Here is a 27,244-nt window from a genome sequence, read left to right as displayed (position 1 = left end):
CATGTCTCTGCAGCCCCCCGTGCTTGTTCCATGTTATCGGCGCTCTGTTCTTCCTGCTTTCAGCGGTCATGTGGTACTGCTCATTAAACTCATGAATATGTGCATATACATGAGTTTAATGAGCGGTACCACGTGACCACAGAAAGCAGGAAGAACAGCGCGCCGACAACATGGAACAAGCACGGGGCTACAGAAACATACCAGGAGAGGTATGATGAGGGGAGCCATATTCACCTGTCCCCCGTTCCACTGCTGCGCGTCGCTCTGCTGTTTTGCGTCCTCTGGCAGTGACATTCAGGTCAGAGGGCGCCATGACGTAGTTAGCACGCGCCCTCTGCCTGAACAGTCACTGCAGAGATGGCAACACTGATGAGCAGCAGCGACAAGGTGAGTATATAGGCTTTTTTTGTTGTTAGTTTTTTTTTTTTTTAATTGAGGCAGCGGAAGCAGCTAAATGACTGGATTACCTTAGCTACCTGTGCAATATGAGAATGCATTGGGGCCACTCACTGTGCAGCATTATAAGGGGCCACCAATCACTGTGCAGCATTATAAGGGGCCACCAATCACTGTGCAGTATTATAAGGGGCCACCAATCACTGTGCAGCATTATAAGGGGCCACCAATCACTGTGCAGCATTATAAGGGGCCACCAATCACTGTGCAGCATTATAAGGGGCCACCAATCACTGTGCAGCTTTATAAGGGGCCACCAATCACTGTGCAGCTTTATAAGGGGCCACCAATCACTGTGCAGCTTTATAAGGGGCCACCAATCACTGTGCAGCTTTATAAGGGGCCACCAATCACTGTGCAGCATTATAAGGGGCCACCAATCACTGTGCAGCATTATAAGGGGCCACCAATCACTGTGCAGCATTATAAGGGGCCACCAATCACTGTGCAGCTTTATAAGGGACCACCAATCACTGTGCAGCATTATAAGGGGCCACCAATCACTGTGCAGCTTTATAAGGGGCCACCAATCACTGTGCAGCTTTATAAGGGGCCACCAATCACTGTGCAGCATTATAAGGGGCCACCAATCACTGTGCAGCATTATAAGGGGCCACCAATCACTGTGCAGCTTTATAAGGGGCCACCAATCACTGTGCAGCATTATAAGGGGCCACTCACTGTGCAGCATTATACGGGGCCACTCACTGTGCAGCATTATAAGGGGCCACTCACTGTGCAGCATTATAAGGGGCCACTCACTGTGCAGCATTATAAATATTATACTGATGTCTCAGTTTTACTTTTATTGGTATCTATTTTTATTTTTGAAATTTACCAGTAGCTTCGGCATTTCCCACCCTAGGCTTATACGCGAGTCAATAAGTTTTCCCAGTTTTTTGTGGCAAAATTGGGGGGGGGTCGGCTTATACACGAGTATATACGGTAAGTGTAATGGTTTTTGTTTGTTTTTTTTAAATCTTTTCGGATGGGGCCATGCATACCAGAACCAGGATAGGACCACTCATACCAAGAGCGGGATATACCAAAATAAGGATGGAACAAGTTATACCAGGATGCCAAATAGAAATTAATATTAATTGCCCTCCACACCCATGGGCGTGGAATGCAGTGAATATTCATTTCTCTTTAGCAGCGGGCACAGGAGTCGCTTGCTCCTGCATCTGACCCGCTGCTCCTCCGATGCTGCTTCCCCACCACAGCCACACCCAGTACATCCGGACTATGAGTATGAGACGCACCCCCCATTTTCCTCCACATTTTGGGAGGAAAAAAGTGCGCCTTATGGTGCGAAAAATATGGTATATGATCCTTTGATTGCATAGATTATACACTACTTATGTAGTGCATTAGCCTCTGCCAACATCTATTAGACTCTTGATCTATGTCACACCAGAGGCCATTTTTAGGTCTCTCATTGACATTGCAACCATTGGTTTCCCGCGATTGTGCTGTTGAAGGTCGATGTAGTGATAGTGAGATCGATCTCTTATCTTGAGTTAGATAAACCGTTGCAGAGGGCTAATTCACTGCTGCTGTGTCTGATTGCAGTGGGGAGTGAATACTATAAGACATGATTCACACAATCGTGTGAGTGTTAACATTCGAGAGGAATGGACCAAAGTTTTTCGTTTTTTTAACAGCTTTGTATTTCTCATAAGCTGTTTAGTTTACCAATAAATATATAATCTGCATATTAATGTAACTTATGTAATATAAAAGCCTGTTCAATATTTTTTTTCTCCCTTTTAGTGATTGAGAAGTTCACAGAAAATACCCGATTTTGCATGATTTGCAATTACTTGTCAAAGATCATCCCAGCTTTACAGTCCCGATGCACAAGGTTTCGCTTTGGTCCCTTGAGTTCAGAGATGATGGTGCCCAGACTGGAATACGTAGTTCAGCAAGAAAAGTATATCATTTAATGTATTTATTGATCAAGTGTTCTCTAAACTTCTAAAACCACATTACAAAATGTACCTTTTTTTCCTTCTGAAATAGTGTTGATATTGCTCCAGATGGGATGAAGGCGTTAGTGACCCTGTCTAGTGGAGATATGCGTAGAGCTCTGAATATATTACAGGTAAGATATAAATTGTGTTACATTTTTTCTGTTAAATAGGCATTCATGTTTGGTTTCTTTACATAGGTCAAAAATTCATTGTTGGTTAATATTGAGATCTTTTTAAGGCCAGGTTCAAATGACTGTATCTTACATTCCGTAAGTGGACCACAATGCCTGGACTGACCGTGGGTCTCCTGACCAAGGCATATAAGAAATTATAAATTTGGGTCAGGAGACTCGTAAACATTCGGGGCATTGTGGTCCATATACGGACCGTACAATCCACCCAAGTGAAGGAGAGGGTTCATCCTATGTGACAACTTCAGTGGTCTTTGTCAAACCTTGACAAAAACCATTGAGGTTGAACTGTTGTATGTCTGGTGAACAAGCACCTTGGGTGAAGCTGAAGTGCTGTCCATTCAGTTTATGTATGAAAATCAATGTTATCCTCAGACCCATAGACTTGAATAACATGTGGATGAGTGCTATACGCCAAAACGACTGATGGCACTTGTCCAATTTTTACTGCGCACAAGCCTTTAGTTTGCTGCTTGTACCCTTACTGTGGATATGTAATTGGGGGGAGTGTGCTGCTTCTTGCTCATACTACTGAATTCAGCATAGGTCATGTCATGTTCTGTAATCTTATAGGGTATAATTTTGCTTGTTTGCTTTAATATTTTTCCTATGTTTGTTTGCCTGTGTTCTTCAGAGTACAAATATGGCTTATGGAAAAGTGACAGAGGATACAGTATATACATGTACTGGTCATCCGCTGAAAGTGGACATTGCCAATATTCTGGATTGGATGCTAAACAAGGATTTCACCACTGCATATAAACGTATCCTTTCTTCTAAATGTATTCACATAAGGACAAATGTTGTCCTGATGGTATTTACTGGCTGGATCTTCTTCCTCCAGCAAGAACGCCTGCTTCCCCGAGATCTTTGAATCCCCTAGGATTTTACTGTAGCAGCTCCCGTATTAATGTCTTCTTTCATACAAGCCCTTTCAAAGAAATTGTCCAGTTTAAAAGGAATATCCTGAAATATTCTTCACATTGTAATTTAGACAATTTACGAATACACTTTTATTATTTATTTATATAACACTATTAATTCCATGGTTCTGTACATGAGACAGAGTTACATCAAAATGTAAATATCACAGTAAACAAACTAACAATGACAGACTGGTACAGAGGGAACAGGAATCTGCCCTTGCAGGCTTAGGGTACCGTTACACTAAGCGACGCACCAGCGTTCCCGACACGATCTGGTAGGGATCGCTGGTGCGTCACTAAAATGGTCGCTAGTAAGCTGTCAAATTCGCCCAAAGATGCAGCAAAGATCTCGGCGGGAACGCTTGTGCATCGCTTAGTGTCACACAGCGATTCTGATGACTCCCGCCTGCGTCCATGATTTCTGAGTCGCTAACGAGGTCGCTCGTCGGTTTCAAACACAGCGATGCATTCTGGCCAGCGGGACACCAGCGATCAAAAAATGGCCCAGGACATTCGAGCACGATCAGCGACATTGCAGCGGGGGCCTGGTCGCTGCTAAGTGTCACACGTAACGAGATCGCTGGCGAGGTCGCTTTTGTGTCACAAAATTGGTGACGCATCAGCGATCTCGCTAGCAATATCGCTTAGTGTGAAGTACCCCTTACATTCTACAGGATTATGGGGAAGGAGACAGTAGGTCGGGGGTTGCAGTAGCTCCGATGGTATTGAGGTGGCCGCGTGGTCATTACAGGTTGTAAGCTCTTTTGAAGAGATGGGTTTTCAGGTCCCGTCTGAAGGATCCAAATGTGGTGGATAACCGGACGTGTTGGGGCACAAAATTCCAGAGGATGTAGGATATTCGAGAGATATTTTGGAGGCGATTATCCAAGGTGCCTCAATCTTCTGATTTCTTCTTCAGTCTGGGTAGCTCCTACATCTTTGGTTCAACAAAAGACAGCGTTTCCTGTGGCAGTATGTCATCATTCCTCTGTGAGAAAGGGTGTGGCTGTCTGACTTACTTTAAGAGCTAGACCTGTCCTTTTTTTCTTTGTATACTTTAACAAAAATATAGGCTGGCTTAGATATTGTCTCCATGTCTGTATAGGCACTTGTTCCACATAAAAATTACAACTTGTTGGTAGCGATCCCATGTGCCAGCCATGAAAACACTAGTGAAGAGGTCATATTGAAATTAGGTTGGAAATGCATTACCAAGTCCCAAATGCACTCCAGTCTGAATTTATATTCTCTGCTAGATTTCTCACTTCTTCCACCAAAATGCAATCAAACCACATCATATCTGCCACAAAATTACACAAAAAAAACCTACAGCTTTTCACTCAAAAAACAACGTTTCACACGGCTCCATCGATAAGGAAGAAATATGGATCTTGGAAACACAAATCAAATTTTATAGAAGTTTGGTATCTGTCATTGTACTAACTGAATGAATAATGTTACCAGTTCATTTTTACTGTTGACTAAATGTGGTATAAACAAAACCTATAGAATAATAGCAAATTTTTTTTTTCACCATTCAACTGCACTTAAGTGACTCCAAATTCATTAAGTGACGTGTGCCTCTTTGTGAACTTGAACTTCATGAACTCCATTTACTGTGTCAAGACTTGCGTAGTGTGAGATTGAGCTATACCAGTCTTGATGATTCGGCCACCTATATATTGTAGAAAAAGGCACATAAAAACAAATTAGTAGCATAGTAGCACCACAGTTAACTGATTTTTTTTTTCCTATTGAAAATGTGAGACTCCTTAAAGTATTTTATGCAGATATCATGGAACTGAAAACCCTCAAAGGCCTGGCGCTTCACGACATTCTCACTGAAGTGCATGTCTATGTTCATAGAGGTAAAGAAGAAAAAAAAGCTAAATAATTTGGTTCTACTTAAAAGCTCTATCTTGCGTAATGATCATGAATTAAGCCTGTAATAAGTTGTAATATGTTTTATAAACACACACTGAAATAAGTATTTGATCCCTTGCTGGTTTTGTAAGTTTTCCCACTGACAAAGACATGAACAGTCTATAATTTTAAGCATAGATTACTTTTAACATTGAGAGAGAGAATATAAGAAAAAAAATAAAATCCAGAATATCACATTGTATAAATTACATGAATGTATTTGCATTTTGCAGTGAGAAATAAGTATTTGATCCCTTTGGCAAACAAGACTATTATAATACTTGCTGGCAAAACCCTTGTTGGCTAGCACAGCAGTCAGATGTTTTTTGTAGTTGATGATGAGGTTTGCGCACATGTCAGGAGGAATTTTGGTTCACTCCTCTTTGCAGATCATCTCTAAATCATTAAGATTTTGAGTCTGTCTCTGGGCAATTCGGAGCTTCAACTCCCTCCATAGGTTTTCTGTGGAATTAAGGTCTGGACACTGGCTAGGCCACGCCATGACCTTAATGTGCATCTTTTTCAGCCACTCCTTTGTTGCCTTCGCTGTATGTTTTGGGTTATTGTCTTGCTGGAAGACCCAGCCACGACCCCTTTTTAATGTCCTGGCGGAGGGAAGGAGGTTGGCACTCAGGATTTTACGGTACATGGCTCTATCCATTCTCCCATTGAAGCGGTGAAGTAGTTCTGTGCCCTTAGCAGAGAAACACCTCCAAAACATAATGTTTCCACCTCCATGCTTGACAGTGCTCTTTGGGTCATAGGCAGCGTTTCTCTTCCTCCAAACTCTGCAAGTTGAGTTAATGCCAAAGACCTCAATTTTTGTCTCATCTGACCACAGCACCTTCTACCAATCACTCACAGAATCATCTAGGTGTTCATTGGCAAACTGCAGATTGGCCTGCACATGTCGTAATACGACCTTTACGTCGTAATGTGTTACCAATAGTTTTCTTGGTTATTGTGGTCCCAGCTGCCTTGAAATCAAGTTCCCCCCTGTGTAGTTTTAGGCTGATCTCTCACCTTCCTCATGATCAATGGTACCCCACGTTGTGGGATTTTGCATGGTGCCCCAGATCAATGTCAAATGACAGTCATTTTGTATTTCTTCCATTTTCTTAGTATTGCATCAACAGTTGTCTCCTCACCCAGCGTCCTACTTATGGTTTTGTAGCCCATTCCAGCTTTGTGCAGGTGTATGATCTTGTCCCTGACATCAATAGAAAGCTCTTTGGCCTTGCCCATGTTGTAGAGGTTAGAGTCTGACTGATTTATTGAGTCTGTGGACAGGAGTATTTAAAGGTGACTAAGTGAGGCAGCTGTCTTTAATGCAGGTAACGAGTTGATTAGGAGCGTCTAAGGCCTGTTTCACACTTCCGTTTTTTCAAATCCGTCAAAATCCGTTGGTTTCCGTAAAAAAACGGATCCGCCATTTTTTGCAGGATCCGTTTTTTTTTGTCCCATAGACTTCCATTAGCGGTTACCGCGGATCCGTCAAAAAAACGGATCCGTTTTTTTAAAAACGGATCCGTTTGCATCCGTTTCCGTCAAAAAAAAGGAAACGGATCCGTTTGGCGGACACAAAAACGGAAGTGTGAAACAGGCCTAACTGGTCTGTAGGAGCCAGAGCTCCTAATAGTTGGTAGAAGATCAAATACTTATTTCTCACTGCAAAATGCAAATAAATTTATATAATTTATACAATGTGATTTTCGGGATTTTATTTTAGATATTCTATCTCTCAAATGTTAAAATTAACCTACCCTTAAAATTATAGACTGTTCATATCTTTGTCAGTGGGCAAACTTACAAAATCAGCAAGGGATCAAATACTTATTTTTTTTTTTTTTTTAAACAATGTGTTAATTCAAAAATATATAGGGAAATTTAATGATATCCTATCCTTTTGTGTATGTGGTTAAAACTAAAAGAGAGCGCAATAGGGTCTTACCCAGGTAAAAGAGATATAGTTCAAGCTGTTATACTCACCAATAGCAGGAGAGTTGGAGGCATAAAGGAATAGAAGTCAAAGCTGCTGCACATCCAAATGGCCACTCCGTGACCATAAAAATGTTTAAAACTGCATTGTTTCTACCTTAATACATTCTGAATGTATTAAGGTAGAAACAATGCAGTTTTAAACATTTTTTTGTACATTTTTTTGGTACTGATGACCTTTGACATTCTTTCCCTGTAACATGTGACCTTTGGCGCCAATATTTGAAATTTGTATGTATAAAACTGGGAGCTACTCTGTCTGTTTGTACATATCATCCCCTGAGGAAGAAGTTTGAAACTTCGAAACGCGTTGGGAAAATAAAAGTATACAAGTACACAATCTGGAAAGGAGTCGTTTTGTCTAGCAGCGCACGGTTAATCCGAAAATTATTTCTTTGATATCTGATCCTTTTGTGTATACAACTCTTATGCAGACCTATTACCTATGCGTGTCCTCTGAGCAACACCCTTTTGGAAAAGACCATAATAATTAGCATATTGGGTACTCTAGAAAAAGGCCCATGTCTCTGAAACCATATGACGGATTAAATTAGGAATTAACAATAAAATAACACCATTTTAGATCTGGTGACATTTTTCCTGTAAACTCAAAACAGTGTGCAGGTTCCTGGTGACAGTCGTTAAGAATCATTGGTCTACAGTAGTTCAACTTCAATGATATTTCCTACAGTACAAATAAAAAGGTTTAGCACACCGGATAATGCAATGGTGCTATTTTCTTATTGAAATGTGCAAATTGTACAGTAGATTCAGACTATAGGCAGCAAAAACCTAAAGTAACACACATGGAAACATGATTCCTCAAAATACCCACCATTTTACTCTGGTGACAGCTTTACAACCCTTGGCATTATCTCAAGCAGCTACATCAGGCAGTCACCTGGAATGGCTTCCAATGAACAGGTAAGCCTCATCATGATTTAATAGTGGAATCACAGGTCTTCAGCCAGTGTTTGCGACTTCAGGTGTGTTTTGCAGAGTCGGTGCTCTTACAGAGTTCCGTACAGTGCTGTCCCTATTCTATATCTGTTCTGAGTCAGAATATGGCAAGAACCACTCAACTGCGTAAAGCAAAATGACAGTCCATTACTTTAAGATGTGAAGGGCAGTAAATCCTGCAAATTGCTAGAAGTTTCAAGGTATCCTCAAGTGCAGTCATGAACACCATTAATCGATAGTGAAGCTAGCTGTCATGAGACCTTCCCCAGGAAAGGAGGACCTAGAATTGCTTCATCAAAGTTACCAGCCTCAGAAGACGCAAAATACAGCACCTTGGGTAGCATATCTCATAAATGATGCACAGACATCGAGTAACACATCTCAACATCAACTGTCCAGCACAGACTGCGATGAGTAGGTTTTTAATGATGAAATTGCTGCAAAGAAGTCACCACTGAAGACCACAATCCTGACAACACAAGGACTGACCTTACATAAGTGGAAATCTATTGTGATCTGATTTATAGCGCCCTTAGCTGCATGGCTGACACAGCATTCTGCAATGACATCCTATCTGTCTGCCCTTAGTGGGACCATAATTTGTGTTTCACCAGGACAGTGATCTAAAACACCAGACTATGTGGCCAAGAAGGAGAGGGATGAAGTGCTGAGTTAGATGATATGGCCTCCGCAATCACCTGACCTAAACCCAATTGAGATGGTTTGGGATTAAGCCGGACCATCAGTGAAGACAAAACAGCCAGAAGTGCTCAGCACCTGTGGGAACTCCTTAAAGACTGTTGGGGAAGCCATTCCATGTGACTACCTGATGAAACTGCTTGAGATCATGTCAAAGGGTTGTAAAGCTGTCAACAGAGTAAATTGGGGTACCATGAGGAATCTAAGGTGTAACACATGTTCTGGTTTGTTTCTTCTCTTCCTGTTTCCATATTTGTAGCTTTTGTGGTTTTGCTACCTTCATTTTAAATCCACAATGTGCCCATTTCAATAAGAACGAGGAAAATTTTTGACCTGGCCTCCACAGTCCCCAGACCTGAACCCAATCGAGATAGTTTGGGTTGAGCTGGACCGCAGACTGAAGGCAAAAGGGCCAACAAGTGCTAAGCATCTCTGGGAACTCCTTCAAGACTGTTGGAAGACCATTTCGGTGACTACCTCTTGAAGCTCATCAAGAGATTGCTAAGAGTGTGCAAAGCAGTAATCAAAGCAAAAGGTGGCTACTTTGAAGAACCTAGAATATAAGACATGCAGTATTTTCAGTTGTTTCACACTTTTTTGTTAATTATATAATTCCACATGTGTTAATTCATAGTTTTGAAGCCTTAAGAGTGAATCTACAATTTTGATAGTCATGAAAATAAAGAAAACTCTTTGCATGAGAAAGTGTGTCCAAACTTTTGGCCTGTGTGTGTGTGTATATGTGTGTGTGTGTGTATATATATATATATATATATATATATATATATATATATATATATATATAAAAATATTCAGGATTGAGAGTCCTCAGTAGTTGATACCTTTTAATGGCTAACTGAAAAGATGGTAATACATTGCAAGCTTTCGAGACTACTCAGGTCTCTTCATCAGGCTAGACTAATACAAAATCTGAAGTCACATATTTATGCACAATACAGCCTAGAAAAAATGCAATAGATAAGACAAGTGACGTGAAGCAGAACTATCAATATGGGAGTGGGAGAAACATAAATATAAACATTGGAACAATTCATAGATAAGGAGTCTGGATGTTTTATGGTCCTCTGATTGGGGTCTAGTTCTGTGTTGCCCCGCAAGGTTTTAAAAGGAAATTCCTTAATTGATGTAAAAAGACATAAATCCATGCGACACATTCATTCCAGCACTGAGAGTGTCAAAGTTCGTCATAAATTTGTACTCCCAAATTTAAATTTATGACGAACTTTGACACTCTCAGTGCTGGAATGAATGTGTCGCATGGATTTATGTCTTTTTACATCAATTAAGGAATTTCCTTTTAAAACCTTGCGGGGCAACACAGAACTAGACCCCAATCAGAGGACCATAAAACATCCAGACTCCTTATCTATGAACTGGTCCAATGTTTATATTTATGTTTCTCCCTCTCCCATATTGATAGTTCTGCTTCACGTCACTTGTCTTATCTATTGCATTTTTTCTAGGCTGTATTGTGCATAAATATGTGACTTCAGATTTTGTATTAGTCTAGCCTGATGAAGAGACCTGAGTAGTCTCGAAAGCTTGCAATGTATTACCATCTTTTCAGTTAGCCATTAAAAGGTATCAACTACTGAGGACTCTCAATCCTGAATATTTTTCTATCTACTGGCTAACACGGTACAAAGATATACATCTTTCCTGTGTGTGTATATATATGTATATATATATATATATATATATATATATATATATATATATGTATGTGTGTGTTTGCTACATGTGGATAAAAAAAAAATCCCGCTGTAATGTAACATAGTTATTGAGGTTGAAGGAAGACTTTAAGTCCATCTAGTTCAACCCATATCCTATCCTAAGTTGTCCAGACATGTTGATGCAGAGGAAGGCAAAAAAAACCCATGTGGCAAACAGTAAGCTTCACATTGGGGAAAAAAATTCCTTCCCGTCTCCACATACGACAATCAGACTAGCTCCCTGGATCAACGCAATATCAAGGAAACTAGTGTATATAACCTGTAATTTATACTTTTCAAGAAAGGCATCCAGTCCCTTATTAAATTTTAATAGGGATTCACTCATTACAACATCATATAAGAGTCAGTGATAAGCGGTCATAGAGGAACGCTTAGGAAGCAACCCAGGGGCAGACAAAAATGTCAGGTCTCCACCGCAGCTCTTTTCAATAGAGAAAGCTTTTGGATATTCAAGCTTGGTACACTTGCCCCTGAAGGTCTGAATTTAACTATAGATAAAGTGACCAGATAACTTTATTTGCCTTTTTATCATCAGTGCGTGTTACCTAGATGCTATTGTTTACATGCTTTTACAGTATTATTAATATGGGTTCTCGCTTTTTTTATTGGTCTTTTTAATGGTCTATTAACCCGTTAATAATTTTATTCATTTTTATCTATTTTATTGCTCCTTTTTGCACATTTTATACATTTAAAACTTGTTTACCTCATGCTGTTTTATCTCACGTTTTATATAGGTTGTTTTTATCTTTTTTTTTTATATTATAATATATGATGTCATCTAGTCGTAACATGTGACTATCATAACATGTGACTGTTTTGACTGTTGTGATGGGCTGCTTCCCATTTAAACACCCCATCCCCTATGTCATTAATAAACTTCCACCTGATGAAGACGGATCCTCCGTCGAAACGCGTTGTGGTTTAAACCCATCTCTTGTCTGCGATCCTAAGACCGTTTCCTTTTTCTCATTACAACATCATATGGCAGAGAGTTCCATAGTCTCACTGCTCTTACAGTAAAGAATCTGCATCTGTGAGTATGCTTAAACCTTCTTTCCTCCAGATGTAAAGGATGCTCCCTTGTCTCCGTCACAGTTCTAAGGCTGCGTTCACACGTTGCGTTTTTTTCGCGGCGATTTTCTGCTGCGAAAGCGCTAAGAAAACGCATCCCATACAATCCTATGGGATTCCGCATTGCTGTGCTAATGCTGCAGATTTTACCGCTGTGGAATCGCATTGCGGTAAAATCCGCAGCATGCGCTGTTGTGAATGGGTCACCAAGGAGGAAAACAAGACCAAGCCAAGTCACAGAAAACCAGAGAGGTTGGTAACTACGCGGATTGCAGACCCCTGATCCTAACCACACAACTAACAGCAGCTGTGGAGCATACCTACGATGATTCTTGACGCCTCGTCACAGCCGGAGGACTAAATAAGCCTAAAGCAAGAAAAGGGGAAATCTAACACTGCCCCAGAGCAGAATCCAAAGGAATAGACAGCCCCCACACATGTTTTGACGGTGAGACAAGATGAAAACACGAACACAGGTAGGAAAATAGGCTGCGCAAACTATGGGGCCCACACTAACTAGAAAGGAAAGGAAAGATATTGTCTGCAATCACGCCAAAAAACCCTGCAAAAATGTCCAACACTTCTGATAGCAAAAAATACCCTGAAGTCACTAGACTTCTCCCACTATATCAGCACTCTGGCATATTGTGAGAACAGAGCAAAAAGAGGCCAATCTGATAAGGGACAAAAAGCAAATTGGCACAGTGACATAAGAGTGGAAAATTCAGCACAGCCCCAGCCGGGGCTGGCTGACCACACAAAAAAACTGAATAAACCAAATCAAATGTGAACATTAGCAAAGACAACTTAGCTTGAGAAGGCAGGAACTGAGCTGGAAACTAAGACCTCAGGAGGCAGGAAAACATCATCATGGGAATAGGGAGTCGGCTGTCTTAAATCCTGTCTGAGACTCCAGATGTCCGATCCTCTTCCTCATTATCAGGTGGCAGGTCTCTGTTAATTAGATCAGCTTCACTACCTCCTGCCACCACCAGAGGGAGCCCGGAAAGAGAACTCACAACTCCTCTGTCAGCACAACCAGCTCCCTCACCAGAAACCAGAGGCAGACCAGAAAATGAGTTCACAACAATGCGCATTCTTTTTGCGGAATCGCTGCGATTCCGCGCCCATAGAAATGTATTGATCCGCTTACTTTCCGCATGTGGCTATGACCACCATGCGCAAAGTAAGCGGATCATGTGCGGATGGTACCCAGGGCCTGGAGGAGAGGAGACTGTCCTCCAGGCCCTGGGTACCATAATCTTGTAAAAAATAGAATAAAAATAAATTGTGATATTCTCACCTTCCGACGGCCTCCCAGTGGAGGTTAAACTTACTGGCCTATAATTTCCAAGTTCAGTTATTGTCCCCTTTTTGAATATTGGCACCACATTTGCTTTATGCCAGTCCTGTGGTACAGACCCTGTTATTATGGAATCTTTAAAGATTAAAAATAATGGTCTATCTATGACTCTACGTAATTCCTGCAGTACTCGGGGGTGTATCCCATCCAGGCCCGGGGATTTGTCAGTTTTAGTGATTTTTAGACGCCGCCGTACTTCCTGCTGGGTTAAGCAGGTGACATTTAATGGAGAATCTTTATCATTGATCATGTTATCCGTCATGGGATTTTCTTGTGTAAATACTGTTGAAAAAAAGTCATTTAGCATATTGGCTTTTTCCTCATCCATCATTTCTCCCAGACTATTTTTAAGGGGACCAACACTATCATTTTTTAGTTTCTTACTATTTATGTAGTTAAAGAATATTTTGGGATTATTTTTACTTTCTCTGGCAATGAGTCTCTCTGTCTCAATCTTTGCTGTCTTGATTTGCTTTTTACAGAATTTATTTTATCTTCTGTATTTATTTAATGCCTCATCACTACCTGTAATGTGAATGTTTGCAAATCTAAGTCTCTGAATAACTTGCCATGTTCTTCCAGGATGGTAGTCCTCATAATCCTTATTTAGTGATACAGCCAGGGGTGTAAGAAAAAGGCATAAATGTCAAGAAGGTGGAGGTCTCACCTCCTCGACCTGCATGTGTGTTGAGAACCCCAGAGCCCCTTCACTCGCCGTCCTTCTGTTTTCATAACCCCAATAAAAGTGAATATAGAGAGCTGTGCACAGTTCTGTTTGCTTCCACTATTTCACACACAGTTAGTTGACAGTCTTGGAGCTTATTGGTTTCAGATGTTGCATTTTGAGCATGATTTTTTTCTTTGTTACGGTATCGCCCCTTGGGTATACTACTTCTGGGGCTTGTGTGTATGTGTTGTATTTTCAAGATTATTACTACAATAGAACTTCTTTGATATTGGCTTTGCCAAGGTGAGTTGTTTTTTCTCTCCCATGAGTCAAAGCAATGACGTCTGTGTGTTTCTCCTGGGTCCAGCTGGTGCAAAGTGCATACCTGATATCCTTGTTGTGCTGTGCTGAAGAGGGGAAATAAGCAATGGGGACTCGGTGCTCAGTCAAATGCCATCTGTTTGTGACTTGTTTCTCTGGTGATTTTCCCCTATCTCAGAATGGTTCCCACAGCAACTGTATAAAGTTAATTATCTACCTGAATGGTGTAAGAAATCATTAGTTGTCCACCAGGGGGCACTAAACACAAAGCTCTTATCTGAGCTAGTCTTATGTGCACATCAAGCCATCCATCCTCTACTGTATAATGTCTGCAATATAAAGTACATTAACTGTTGTACTGCGCTGTATAATCATATGTTGCTACCCTGCCTCTGAAATCGAGCAATATTTACAAAAAGTCTTGATTTAAAAATTTCAAAAATTATTTTTTAACTGTGTCTCCATGATGATATAAACTCAGATTCCAGTCTTCATGATTTCTGTCCTTGTGTATTTGATTAGGTATAAGGCAGTGTGCACCCTGCCCCTGCGGAAGCGCAGCAGTTCCGCTGACCAAGTACAGTACAATGAAACCCTATGGGGTTTCAAAATCGCTGTGCTCACGGTACAGTTTTTTCTGCGTGGTTTTGCTGCGGTTTACAAACCGCAGCATGTCAATTGGGCGTTTTCCGCAGCTGTTTCACACCTTTACCATAGTTCTTGGTAAAAAGGTGGGAAGAGGAGTATGACTGCAGGATGTGTATGTAGTATCCTGCAACTGTAAGCTGACAAGATGTGTGGAGAGCATTGGACTAAGCTAGTATTTCTTAGAAAACACCCTAGCTAAAATGACCCTTTCTTACTTTTATTTTTTCCCCAGTGGATTTTCCTCCATCTGTTCGAATGCATTTGTTAACAAAGATGGCTGATATAGAGTAAGTACCATGCACCTTTTTAACCCCTTAGTGACGGGGCGAAATTTTTGAAATCTGACCAGTGTCACTTTGTGGTACTAACTCTCTGGAACGCTTATACAAATTGGAGTGATTTTGAGAATGTTTTTTTCGTGACACATTATACTTTATGATAATGGCAAATTTAGTTTGATATGTTTTGAGTTTATTAATAAAAAAAAATCAGAAATTTGACAAAAATGTAAAAAATAGCAATTTTCACACTTAGATTATTCCTTTAATTCACATAGTCATACCATAGCAAAACATTAATAAATAACCTAATGCCTGCTTTACATCTGTACCATTTGTAAAATGTTATTTTATTTTGTTAGCATTTTAGGAGGTTTAAAAATGCAGCAGTAATTGTTTATGGAAATTTACAAAATTATTTTTTTTAGGGACCTCTCCATGTTTGAAGTGACTTTAGGGGTCCTATATATTGGAAAACCCCCAAAAGTGATACCATTTTAAAAACAGCACCCTTCGACATACTGAAAACTGTCAGGTAGTTTATTAACCCTTAGGTGCTTTTCAGGAATCAATACAAAGTGGCATGATAGGAATGAAAAAGTTAATTCTTACCACCTAAATGTCAATGACTTTTGAACAGGTTACTATAGATGGCAGACTCTAAGGTCGCCATTTGGCAGTGAATTGCCATGGCAAACATCAGGACCACACAATCATGATCTCAGGGTGCCGATGGGGAATAGTGAGGGAGAAGCCACTCTCTTTTAAACATTTATATGATAGTCATAATTGACAGCAGCATCTAAGGGGTTAAACATATGGACGGTGACAACACTGATCATGGCTGCTGCAGCAAGTTGTCAGCTATAGTGTACAACCGACAGCTACTGAATTGTCACCTGTATGGAGATGCTATTCTTATATCGCAGGTCAGTTAAAAGACATATATATTGACGGTCATTAAGAGGTTGAAGATAATTACACATTTCAGATGAATTGTTACAGAGAAGAATTGTGTATATGTACATATATGTGTAAACCACATGTACCACTGTGTGTGTATAATATATATACACAAACATACGTTATACGCACATACATACGTGATACATATATATTTTACACGTGTGTGTACATATACACACAGTGCTCACAAAAATAAAGGGAACACTTAGGGTATGTACACACGTTGCGGATTTGCCCTTGCAGATCCACTGCACATTTGCTAGTGATTTACAGTATAATGTAAATCTATGGGAAATAAAAAACCGCTGTGCACATGATGCAAAAAAATCCGCACGGAAACACAGCGGTTTATTTTCTGCAGCATGTCAATTCTTTGTACGGATTCCGCATCGTTTTTACACCTATTCCATTATAGGAATCCACAGGTGTAATAACGCATCCCAAATCCGCACTAAATCCACAGAAAATCCGCATAAAAAACGCGCAGTTTTTGACCTGCGGATTCTGCCAAAAATAGCAAATTCCGCAACGTGTGCACATACACTTTATAGTGGCTTCTTTTTGTAATAAAAACCACAACTCTCGGATTTTCAGGTGCTTGTTGGACTTCATTAACTTCTTATGGATTCTTTAGAATCTGTTGAGGTTAGTGGATGTGCCTGAGAAATGATGAAGCGCTATAGAGTTGGTAGTAGCAGGGAAGAAGTACATTTTCCTATTGTAATACGTTGATGGCTTTTTTCAGGTTGATATTTTTGACACACATTTCGAGTGAACATTACCTTTAGAGAACAGTCAGTTACACCTCTATAAGCTAATGCTAATTCGAAAATTGAACTAAAGAAAATGTTGGTTTACTGTATTTTTATTTTGCTCTAGCTGTTAGGGTGAGTCCTGAGTGTTTTTTTTGTTTTTATTAAGTTTTTAAATTTTTTCAGATAACTAATCTATTTTCATAATGATATATTCCCTTCCAATGATAACTTAAGACATTTTAAGAATGAAAGCAGTGAAATGTTGGCTTCATACTAAGTATGGTAGTTTTTCTCTTTCAGGTACAGATTGGCTTCTGGGACTAGTGAGAAGATTCAGCTTAGCTCCCTAATAGCTGCATTCCAGGTCACTCGCGATATGATTGCTGCGGAATCTTAGAGTGGGATGTGCAACTTGATAGACATATGTGGTCAAGGTTACTCAAGGACAGAACAAAAACTATTTAGCAAGAACATGCATGAGTTGTTCTATTTTTGGAGCACACACTGGATGATTGCATTTTTTGTTACAACATTGGTACCGAATTGGTCCCTGGGAGAATGAATGATAGACAACCTAAGCGTTTTACTGCAGAAATAAACATCCTGAATATTTCTTGTGCTTTCTGTTTTTAGAATGTATGGTATTCTGAAGTAACAAACATTATGGCTTGACTGTGGAGTTTTGTCGTGAGAATTCTTTAACACTTTTTCATTGCTGTAACCCTTTACCGAAATGATATACTAGTTGCGTCATATGCTGGCTCCCCAAGCCCGCTTTTTTCCCAGCAAGTGGTGGCTGTGTTATTTAGCCATCTTGTGTCTCTAACAGCCATGAAGTCTCTGACAGCAGCGTTTAACACACCATTAGGGAGTGCCTATTTCCAAGTGCCCACCGGCACGCCCATGACCCATGACGTTGATAAGTTGCCATGACAGCCAGGGGTCTGCTAAAGACCAGGGCTGTGGAGTCGGAGTCTGTGCTTATTTTGGTGGAGTCGGTATAAAATGGACCGACTCCTTATATAATAAATTGGGTACAGTAGTTCAATGCAGAATGTGCTGAATATTTTTTCATAGGAATTTGGGAAAGTTATGAAATGTCCTATAAATGGCTTTTCTAGTCCTGATCTAAGGCTACATTCACACACAGCGTTTTTGCTGCGTACTTTTTTCAGCTGCAAAAGCAGATCAGCTTTTTAAAAAAACCGCATCACCTGAAAAGTTTTTGAGCTCATAGATGTTTTCAATAGCAAAAAGCAGATTGCAGATTAGAAAAACACCACACAAACGGACATGCTCATTCAGCCCAAAAACGGATCCTCACAAAACAATGTGTCTGAATGTCATATCTTGAAACCCATTGACTTTGCTGGGATGCCCAGAGTCACTGCATTTTACTGCAAAAAACGGATCCGCAATAATGCTGTGTGTGAATCATGGCCATAGCCAGCGAGGGGCAGGGGGGGCAGCTGCCCCCCTCCCTAGAAGCAGGGGCACGCACCTATCAAAACTCGTATGCTGTAGTGCTCCCGTCCTGCACCGGCTGTCTTCACCAGAGACTGGAGGGGGAGGGGTGCCTGCCGTGCACAGGATCCGATTCCTGTGCCCCGAGCTGGAGAAAGTGAGACAGTTGTGCACACGCTGCAGCTGGCAATAAGAGATAGTCTGCAAGAGGGACATGCTGGAAATCTGATTGGAAAAGTGAGGAAGTTGGTTATTGCCGCCAGAACCCCTAAAATTGATTCCATCTTGAAGAGACGTGCTGGGAAAGGGGTAATTGTCGATCAAGCCACTCGGTGGGGAAGCTCTTATTTAATGATTGAGCGATTGCTTGAACTAAAACCGTTTCTTATAGATATGGCGAACCCTCAGGTAACCCTAAATGAAGGTCAATGGACACAGGTGGCTGAATTGAAGGAATTGCTTAATCATCCATTTACCATGACTAAAAAATTACAAGCTGAGGATTTAACTCCTGGCATTTTCATAAGGGAGTGGAAGAACTTGCTATTTTGCCTGTCCCAAAGAGGAGGTTTAATCGCAGATGGCATTTCTGCTTCAATGAAACAGAGAGACACAGCTATTGGAAAATAAATTTTTTCTGGCAGCTGTTTATGTGGACCCAAGTCATCGTATACTGCTTGATGATCAACAGCTTACTAAAGGATAAGAAGCTCTGACTGAGGTAGAAGTTAGGATGAGTGGCCTACAGGAGGACTGCCAGGCGCAAGAGGGCTTGGGTCCTGACAGTGCTACTGCTGCCATATCGTCATCCTCATCAGATGAGGCGTTTGACTTTGACAAGTATTTGGATGACATGAAGCAGGCAAAGCGTTGCTGCAAGGAAAAAAATTTCACTCCGTCTCCTATAGCAAGCAGATTGACCATATTTCAGCAAAATGTTTCACTTGCTCTCAAAAAAATAGAAAAATTCAACCGTTCATCAAAACTGTGCATGAGGCAATTCCTTTATACCCGGAAATTGTTAGAGATGTTGCCCATGTGGTTACGGCTTTGCCTCCAACCCAAGTTAGTGTAGAAAGGTTGTTCTCTGGCCTTAAAATTATTAGGTCAGGTTTGAGGTCATCTATGAAGGAGGATCTGATGGAGGAAATTCTATTTCTTAGAACAAATTCATAGACTGCACAAATGTTATTTAGTATGTTTTTGTTAAACTGTTTTTGTGCCACTTACATAGTTTATTACATATACAGTGTATATATACATACAATATATATGTAATCGATATTACATATTAACAATTTTAGGTTTTTTTTGTTCTAAAGTTGTATTCCAATAAATATATATTATGTTCTATCTAAATATCTTGATTATTGTATCATAAAAATGATTAAATGTCTGATGTTCACATTGTACTACAATAAATTTTTCACTTAGATAAAAGCAATATATGTGAGAGTCGGAGTCGATGTAAGGGAAATTGAGGAGTCCGAGTCGCAGGTTTGGCTTACCGACTCCACAGCCCTACTAAAGACCACTGTTCCTATCATGGTACTCCTGTGCATATCAGCCAGTGGCTGGCGTTTATAGGAAACTGTGATTTTCACTATTGCACTGCTGTCTATAGCACAAGCGACTGGACGATCACAGCTTCAAGTCCTCTAAGGGGAGTACAATTCAGTAAAGAGTAAATATAGAAGTTTTACAAAATATTAAGTTCAAATCACCCCCCCCCCCCCCATTTTCCCCTATTAAAAATTTATATATTTTTTTAGAAAATACACGTCATCGCTGCTTTCGTCAAAGTCTGATTTATGAAAATATAAAAAAGTAATCCGATCAGTAAACTGCGTAAGAGAAAAAACAAAAATTTTTTTTTGGCCTCCACAACACACAAATTTAATAACATTCAAACCAAACATTGTATCTACCCTAAAGTGATATAATTAAAAACATTGCCTTTAGGCGCAACGAAAAAAGGTCCATGTCCCAATAATTAACAGGGATTTTTGTGTGTATTCACCGTAAAATCCTTTTCTCCGAGCCAATCATTGGGGGGACACAGGACCATGGGTGTTATGCTGCTTGCCACTAGGAGGACACTAAGTGAACACAAAAATTAATTCCTCCTCTGCAGTATACACCCTCCGCTGGCTGAGATTTCCCCAGTTCGGTGAAAAAGCAGGAGTATTAAACAAGGAACAATAACTGTCAAAAACTAAGAACTAGACAACAAGCCCATAGGCTTACAGGGTGGGTGCTGTGTCCCCCAATGATTGGCTCGGAGAAAAGGATTTTACGGTGAGTACACACAAAAATCCGTTTCTCCTACGCCTCATTGAGGGACACGGCTATGGGATGTCCTAAAGCCGTCCCTGGGTGGGGAGCATACACCTGCTAATATCCCATGTACCACTTGGCTTACCGCTGTGGTACTGTCGATTGCAGAAAGTGCCTGCCAAGAGCTGCAGAGGCGTGACAGTGAATTTGGTAATTTTTTGTAAAGGTATGCAGACTGGACCAAGTCACAGCCTTGCAGACCTGGTGCCGAATTGCCCAAGAAGTGCCCACTGATCGGGTAGATTGCGCCTTAATCCCTGCTGGGATAGTTGTGCCCCTGACAGGATTCCTGAATAGCCAAGCGAATCCACTTGACTAGTGTGGCTTTTGAGGCAGCTAGACCCTTCCTATGCCCCTCTGGAAGCAAGAACAGGGCATCTGACTTGCGGAAGGGAGCTGTCCGTGAGATGTACTGTCTAAGAGCCCTAACCACATCCAGGGTGTGGAGGGCCTTCTCAATACGATGGACTGGTGCCGGACAGAATGAAGGCAAAACAATTTCTTCATTGAGATGAAAGGAAGACATGACTTTGGGCAGAAAAGACAGATGTCCTCAAAACTGCCTTGTCCCGATGAAAGTTCAGGAACGGAGAACGGCAGGACAGGGCTGCCAACTCCGAAACTTGTCTGATTGATGTAATTGCCACTAGGAAAACCACCTTCCAAGAAAGAAAAGTTAGTAGTACGTCCTGCAGTGGTTCGAAAGGGGCTTCCTGTAAGGCTCCGAGGACCAAGTTAAGATCCCTTGAGTCCAACGGCTGTTTATAGGGAAGTGCCACATGGGAGACTCCCTGAATGGACGTCTTCACCTGCAATTTGGTGGTGATTTTGCGTTAGAATAGAACAGACAAAGCCGAAATTTGAGCCTTGAGCGAGCTAAGCGCGAGACCTGACTCTAATCCCGATTGTAGGAACTCCAATATGGAAGGGATGGAGAACACCAGAGGGGATCGTCCATGATCCTTGCACCATGAAAAGAAGGTTTTCCAGGTGCTGTGATAAATGCGCATGGACACGGGCTTCTTAGCACTAATCGTGGTGGAGATCACCTGAGAAACCAGCTTGTGCTAAAATCCAGGATTCAATAGCTATGCCGTCAAAGACAGGTCTCGAAGTTCTGGTGGTAAATCGGGCCGTGAGAGTAGATCCATGCGATCTGGAAGTCGCCAGGGAACCTCTGCAACAAGTTGGACTAGTTCTAAGTACCATGCTCGGCGCGACTAGGATCACTGGTACCTCCTCTGCTCTGATTTTTTGATGACCCTTGGAAGCAAGGGAAGAGGGGCAAAATGTATGGAAGTCAAAACTGGTGCCACGGCAGAACTAGGACGTCTGCTGCAATGGCGCATGGATCGCACGATCGGGCAATGAACTGGGGAACCTTGTTTAGTCTTGAGGCCATGAGATCCACATCCGGAGTCCCCCAGCTATGGCAAGTCAGCCGAAAGACGTCTGGATGAAGAGACCACTCCTGAGGCGAGGCCCTGACTGAGAAAATCCGCCGCCCAATTCTCTACCCCTGGGATGTGAATCGCCGAGATGGGCGAATGGTTGGTCTCAGCCCAACGGAGGATGTGACTCACTTCGTGCATGGCCATCCTTCTGCGGGTACCCCCCTGACGGTTGACATACGCCACAGCCGTGGCGTTGTTTGATTGGACCCTGATGGGGTGACCTGCGAGATGGTGGAAACTCAGTAGGGCTAGCCTGATCGCTCGTATCTCCAAGCTGTTAAGGGGGAGACGCGACTTAAATGGACCAATGCCCCTGTGCCGTGTGGTGGTGGAAAACCGCACCCCAGCCAAGAAGACTTGTATACTTAGGGAGGTTTAGGGATTTTTAGGGATACCGACGTTGAGCGGGGGCGCCATATCGTCAACAACTAGGGTGCCAACCTCCGCAGCTAGGAAGGGTTGTAATAGGGTGGACTAGGGCGATTTAGCCTGTGGCCCATATTTTTGTCATAACTGAATAGATTTAAAACAGTAATTCTGCTACCCTTCATAATTTGTGCCTTATCCCTCCCCTTTTTAGTCATTACTACTGTTTTTAGTGATTGAATTAAAAGCTATATTTTAGGGGGTTTTTTGCTTTGCTTCTGGTGTTTCCGTCGGTGGTCAGCACCATCCAACGTACTGGGAGAAGAGGACTTTTCTTGAGTCAGGGAGGATTTCAGAGTCCACCACCTGAGGGTCTGTCTGACCAGCCGGGACAGATGGAACCGACGGTGTAGGGAAAACGGGTTCTTGTGCCAGGCCAACAGCAGCGCATGTTGCAAAGGGCGGAGATGGAACTGTGCAAATGGGACCGCTTCTATTGCTGCTACCATCCAAGAATCGCCATGCTGAAACATTGAGTGAGGAACTGGTCGGGAAAGACTCCGTGCTCCTTGTTGTACGGCTTGGGCCTTTTCTGGAGGGAGAATGACCAACCCGTGGGAAGTGTCCAAGGTCATTCTCCAAAAGGAGATCTGCTGAGCTGGTGCTGGAGAGGACTTTTCGGAGTTTATCTTCCAGCCCAGGCGAGAAAGTGTATTGACTGATACCTACGGATTCCTCGCAGGATAGAAAGGACAGGCCTTTGATCAGTAGGTCGTCCAGATAGATATGGAAGTACCACAACTCCCCGAGCGTGAAGAATGGCCATGACAGCCGCCATGACCTTGGTAAAGACTGGTGGCGAGTGCGAAAGGCAGGGCAATGAACTTCCTCGCGAATTGCGAAGCGCAGGAACTGCTGGTGGGATGGACAGATTGGGATGGGAAGGTAAGCATCCTTGATATCGATGGATGCTAGGAACTCTCCTCTTTCCATGGAGGCGACGACTGAACAGAGATTCCATTCTGAATCGCCATACCTTCACAAACTGATTTAACAGCTTGAGGTACAGTATGGGCCGCATCGTTCTGTCCTTCTTTGGAACCACAAAAAGGTTTGAATAAAAACCCTTGAACCTTTCGTGTTGAGGGACCGGAATAATGTCTCCGTCCCTTTGAAGCAGGGCCCGAAGGAAAGCTGTTGTCTTTGTTTTGGGAGGCAAGGACTGGAAAAAATGCATTGGGGGGAAGAAAACTATTTTGTAGCCGGAGGACACCAGCTCTCTGACCCACTAAGTCTGGACAGGCGCGAGCCAGGCCTGACTGAACGATAGTAGACGACCGCCTACTTTGTTGGTGTCCGCCGGATACCGCAACAAGTCATTGTGTATAGGATCTATGGGATCTGGCTCCACTATTTCCAGATGCCCTCGGCCTGTGTTTACAGGAGCGGTTAGGTCTGTATGAGACCTGGGAACCTCTGTCTCCACGTGGGGAATGACCTGATCCAGAAGAGAAGGTTGTGGAAGACTGGAATTGTTGCGAAAAGGCCGAAAATGAGTTGGCTGTTGATTTCGAAGCGACCGGACGGGTCTTTGTTGGGGAAGGACTCTACTCCCACCCCCCCCCCCCCCACAGTAGTGTCAGAAATGAGCTGATCCAGTTTATCTCCAAATAGGCAACCCGTTTGATAAGGCAGAGAAGTCAATGATCCTTTGGAAGTGGAATCCCGCACGCCAGTCGCGGAGCCATAGGGCCCTTCTAATGGAGACTGCATTTGCGACTGCCTGTGCAGCGCAATTGGTGGCATCTAAAGAAGCGTCCACTGCAAAGTCCCCTGCGTGAATTATCTGCCTGGTGACACTGGCTGCATCCGGAGGAAGGTTGCTATCCTGGATAGCAGTAACTAACACTTCTACCCAAGCGGCCATTGCCTTAGCCATCCAAGTCGCCGCGAAAGATGGAAAGAGTGCCGCTCCTGACGCTTCAAAAAACTGAGCGGGCAAGGTAGTCAATGTGACGATCAGAGGGGTTTCTGACTGAAGAACACTCATAATCGGATAGAAGCAAGATGCGATATAGGAGGGTCCACAGAAGGGGACTAACCAATCCTTCATTAGTTCTGGAGCAAAAGGGTATTTAGCCTCGATAGGCTTTTGACCTGAGAACCGTTTATGTGGTCGGTCCCTATGTTTCTGGACAATGCCCTTAAACTCCGGATGGCTGGCAAATACCCTGCTTACATGTTTAGTCTTAAAGGAAATAACGTGTTCCGGAGCGGGAATATTTTCCTCGTCCAACGTCAATCTTGTTGACTGATCCTATAAGAGAATCAAGTGATTCTTGGTCATTTGGGGGATTCTGAGGTACTGACGTGTCAGACTCATATTCAGAGTCATGTTTGCTGCGAACATTAGGAGAGGGAGAGCGAGAGTCAGCTCGCAGATGCTGAAAGCGCGAGCGTGACTAGGGGACAGGTCATGGGTCCGCTTTCTAGAGACCTGAGGATCCCTTGAACGAGTACGGCCCCTGCTGGTGGACGGTTCCCGGCCGTTGCCAGAGCCCTCTTCAGGCGGTAAAGACACGTTCTGACTTAAAGAGGAGTTCCGCAGGGAGTCTATAGCTTTGGTCAGTGACTCCACAGACTGTGACGCAGCCCCCTCAGGGGGACTTAACTCGGGGAGCATAGTAGCAGCAGCGGTGGATGGCGTTTGAGCACAAGCCGGGTCGCAATCCATGCACAATGGATTAGTTTTGTCACTGGGAAAGGCAGTCTTGCAAGTGGCACAAGAGGTAAAGAACACAGTGTGTTTCCTGGTAGCTCTTTTAGCTTCCTTAGATTGAGACAGTGCCCCCAAAGGGTTACAGGCAGAGCCTGGGCTGCAGATAATGTGAACGTGCAGGGAAGGGGTTAATGTCACTGCTGTGGCACAGTGCGGTCCTGGTCCTGATATTTCCAGGGGAGATTGAGGGTGTCCACAGTCTTTTTTGAGGCTCCTTTAAACGTTATTCATGGAGCCATAAGTGTCAGCTGTCAGGAAGCAGGCGGTATGGCCACCGAGATTAGGAAAAGCGCTTCTCGTTCAGAACAAGAAGCGCCAGTAATGTGGGCGGTACCCACTCGCGGTGAGCAGATCAGTATGATGGCCGTCAGCGACGCGCTCCGGCTGAATAGAGGCACGGCCGGACACAGCGCAAACGCCGGATTAGCGCTCCCCCTGCCCCCCCAGAGACCAGGACCCCCTGCCCGTGGCATCGGACATGACAGCTGTGCAGTGACAGGCTGTCCCCTGTCATACTCATGGAGGTGGCATAGCAGAGCTGTTTTTCAAGGTATATGCTCAATCGATCCCGCTTTAGAGGGGGATGGAGAGGCTGCCGCTTGCATCCGTGGACTGCAGGATGGATTCGGGGGAGGAAACCTGAAGGAAAACCTCCATTCACCTCTGCTGCCGTTGGGAGACCGGGGCCGGCAGGAACAGTCGCCCTAAATGAGTCTCGGCATGACCCCTTCGTCGCAGGAGAGAGTACGGGGAGATATACTCCACGTTCTCGCCGCTTGATGTTTCAGGGGAGATCGGACCCCATATAAAAAGGGGTGGTAGCCCTCTTCACTCCGTTAACTTAAAAATAAAAATTTACAGAAAAATCGAAAAATTGAAAATAAAAACGGTGGAGTCTGAAGCCAGACCCAAGTGCCTCCTACAAACACTAAGGCCTCTTTCACACATCAGTTTTTCGCCGTCAGGCGCGATCCGGCTTTTTTTTGTAAAACCGGATCCGGTGAAATGCAATGCCGGATCCAGTTTTTCCCCCATTGACTTGCATTAGCGCCGGATGGCATTACGTTTCATCCGTTTTTTGCTGGATCCGGCTACTTGTCTCATTCAGGCGTCTGGAAAAAACGGCTACTGTAACGTTTTTTGTCTCTGGCGAAAAAGCCGGAAGCGCCGGATCCGACACTTCCGTTTTTTTGCCACAATGAAAGTCTATGGGCGCCGAATACAGAAAAAGACGGATCCAGCCACCGGATCCGTTTTTTTAAGTCTGCGCATGCTCAGATCCAATTGGCCAGCCCCCAGGAAACAGATATAACCTGCTAGACGGATCCGGCAGAAAAAAGGATCCGTTTCTACAGTTCTACAAAATTTATGCTGGATCCGTTTTTTCTAAAAATAGCCGGATCCTGCCTGACAGCAAAAAACTGATGTGTGAAAGTAGCCTAAGCAAGAACTGGGGAAATCTCAGCCAGCGGAGGGTGTATACTGCAGAGGAGTTAATTTTTCTGTGTTCACTTAGTGTCCTCCTAGTGGCAAGCAGCATAACACCCATGGTCCTGTGTCTCCCAATGAGGCGTAGGAGAAAACGTTTTTAGAATTAGTTGCTTTTTTTCACAGCTTAAATAAAATAAAAAATTATGCATGTTTGGGGTCTTTGTAATCGTACTGACTTGGAGAATCATATTGCCAGGTCATTTTTACTGTAAAATTAACTCTGTAAATAACTAATTGCTGAAATGCATTTTAACTATGTTGCTGCACTTGGAATATTTTCCCCGCTTTCCCGTGCATCACATGATAAAATGGATGGTGTCATTCCAAAGTACAACACATCTCGTAAAAAAAAACAAAAACTGACACTGCCAAGTCAACTGAAATATAAACATTATGGCTAT

General features: G+C 42.7%; 1 protein-coding gene across 6 annotated transcripts in view; it reads left to right on the top strand.

Annotated features, from left to right (window-relative positions):
* The window catches only part of RFC5 (replication factor C subunit 5), a 66,383-nt gene extending 48,818 nt beyond the window's left edge, over positions 1-17,565 (top strand). For 4 of the 6 annotated variants that reach the window (XM_073559917.1, XM_073559964.1, XM_073559700.1 and 1 more), the window contains 6 exons: positions 2,230-2,389; positions 2,479-2,560; positions 3,255-3,384; positions 5,337-5,414; positions 15,186-15,240; positions 17,253-17,565. In XM_073559917.1, the coding sequence (XP_073416018.1) occupies positions 2,230-2,389; positions 2,479-2,560; positions 3,255-3,384; positions 5,337-5,414; positions 15,186-15,240; positions 17,253-17,349 (602 nt within the window). In that variant the 3' untranslated portion in view covers positions 17,350-17,565. Of the gene's footprint in view, positions 1-2,229; positions 2,390-2,478; positions 2,561-3,254; positions 3,385-5,336; positions 5,415-15,185; positions 15,241-15,659; positions 15,767-17,238 lie in introns of all 6 variants that reach the window. The other 2 variants (XM_073559733.1, XM_073559798.1) reach the window with 2 other exon arrangements.
* The last annotated feature ends 9,679 nt before the right edge of the window (positions 17,566-27,244 follow it).

The sequence above is a fragment of the Dendrobates tinctorius genome, unplaced genomic scaffold, assembly GCF_039654945.1.
Source record: "Dendrobates tinctorius isolate UK_male_01 unplaced genomic scaffold, ASM3965494v1 ptg000003l, whole genome shotgun sequence".
In the NCBI taxonomy this organism is placed as follows: Eukaryota; Metazoa; Chordata; class Amphibia; order Anura; family Dendrobatidae; genus Dendrobates; species Dendrobates tinctorius.
The sequence above is the reverse complement of the archived record's forward strand: the minus strand, read 5'-3'. Positions and strand labels throughout refer to the sequence as shown.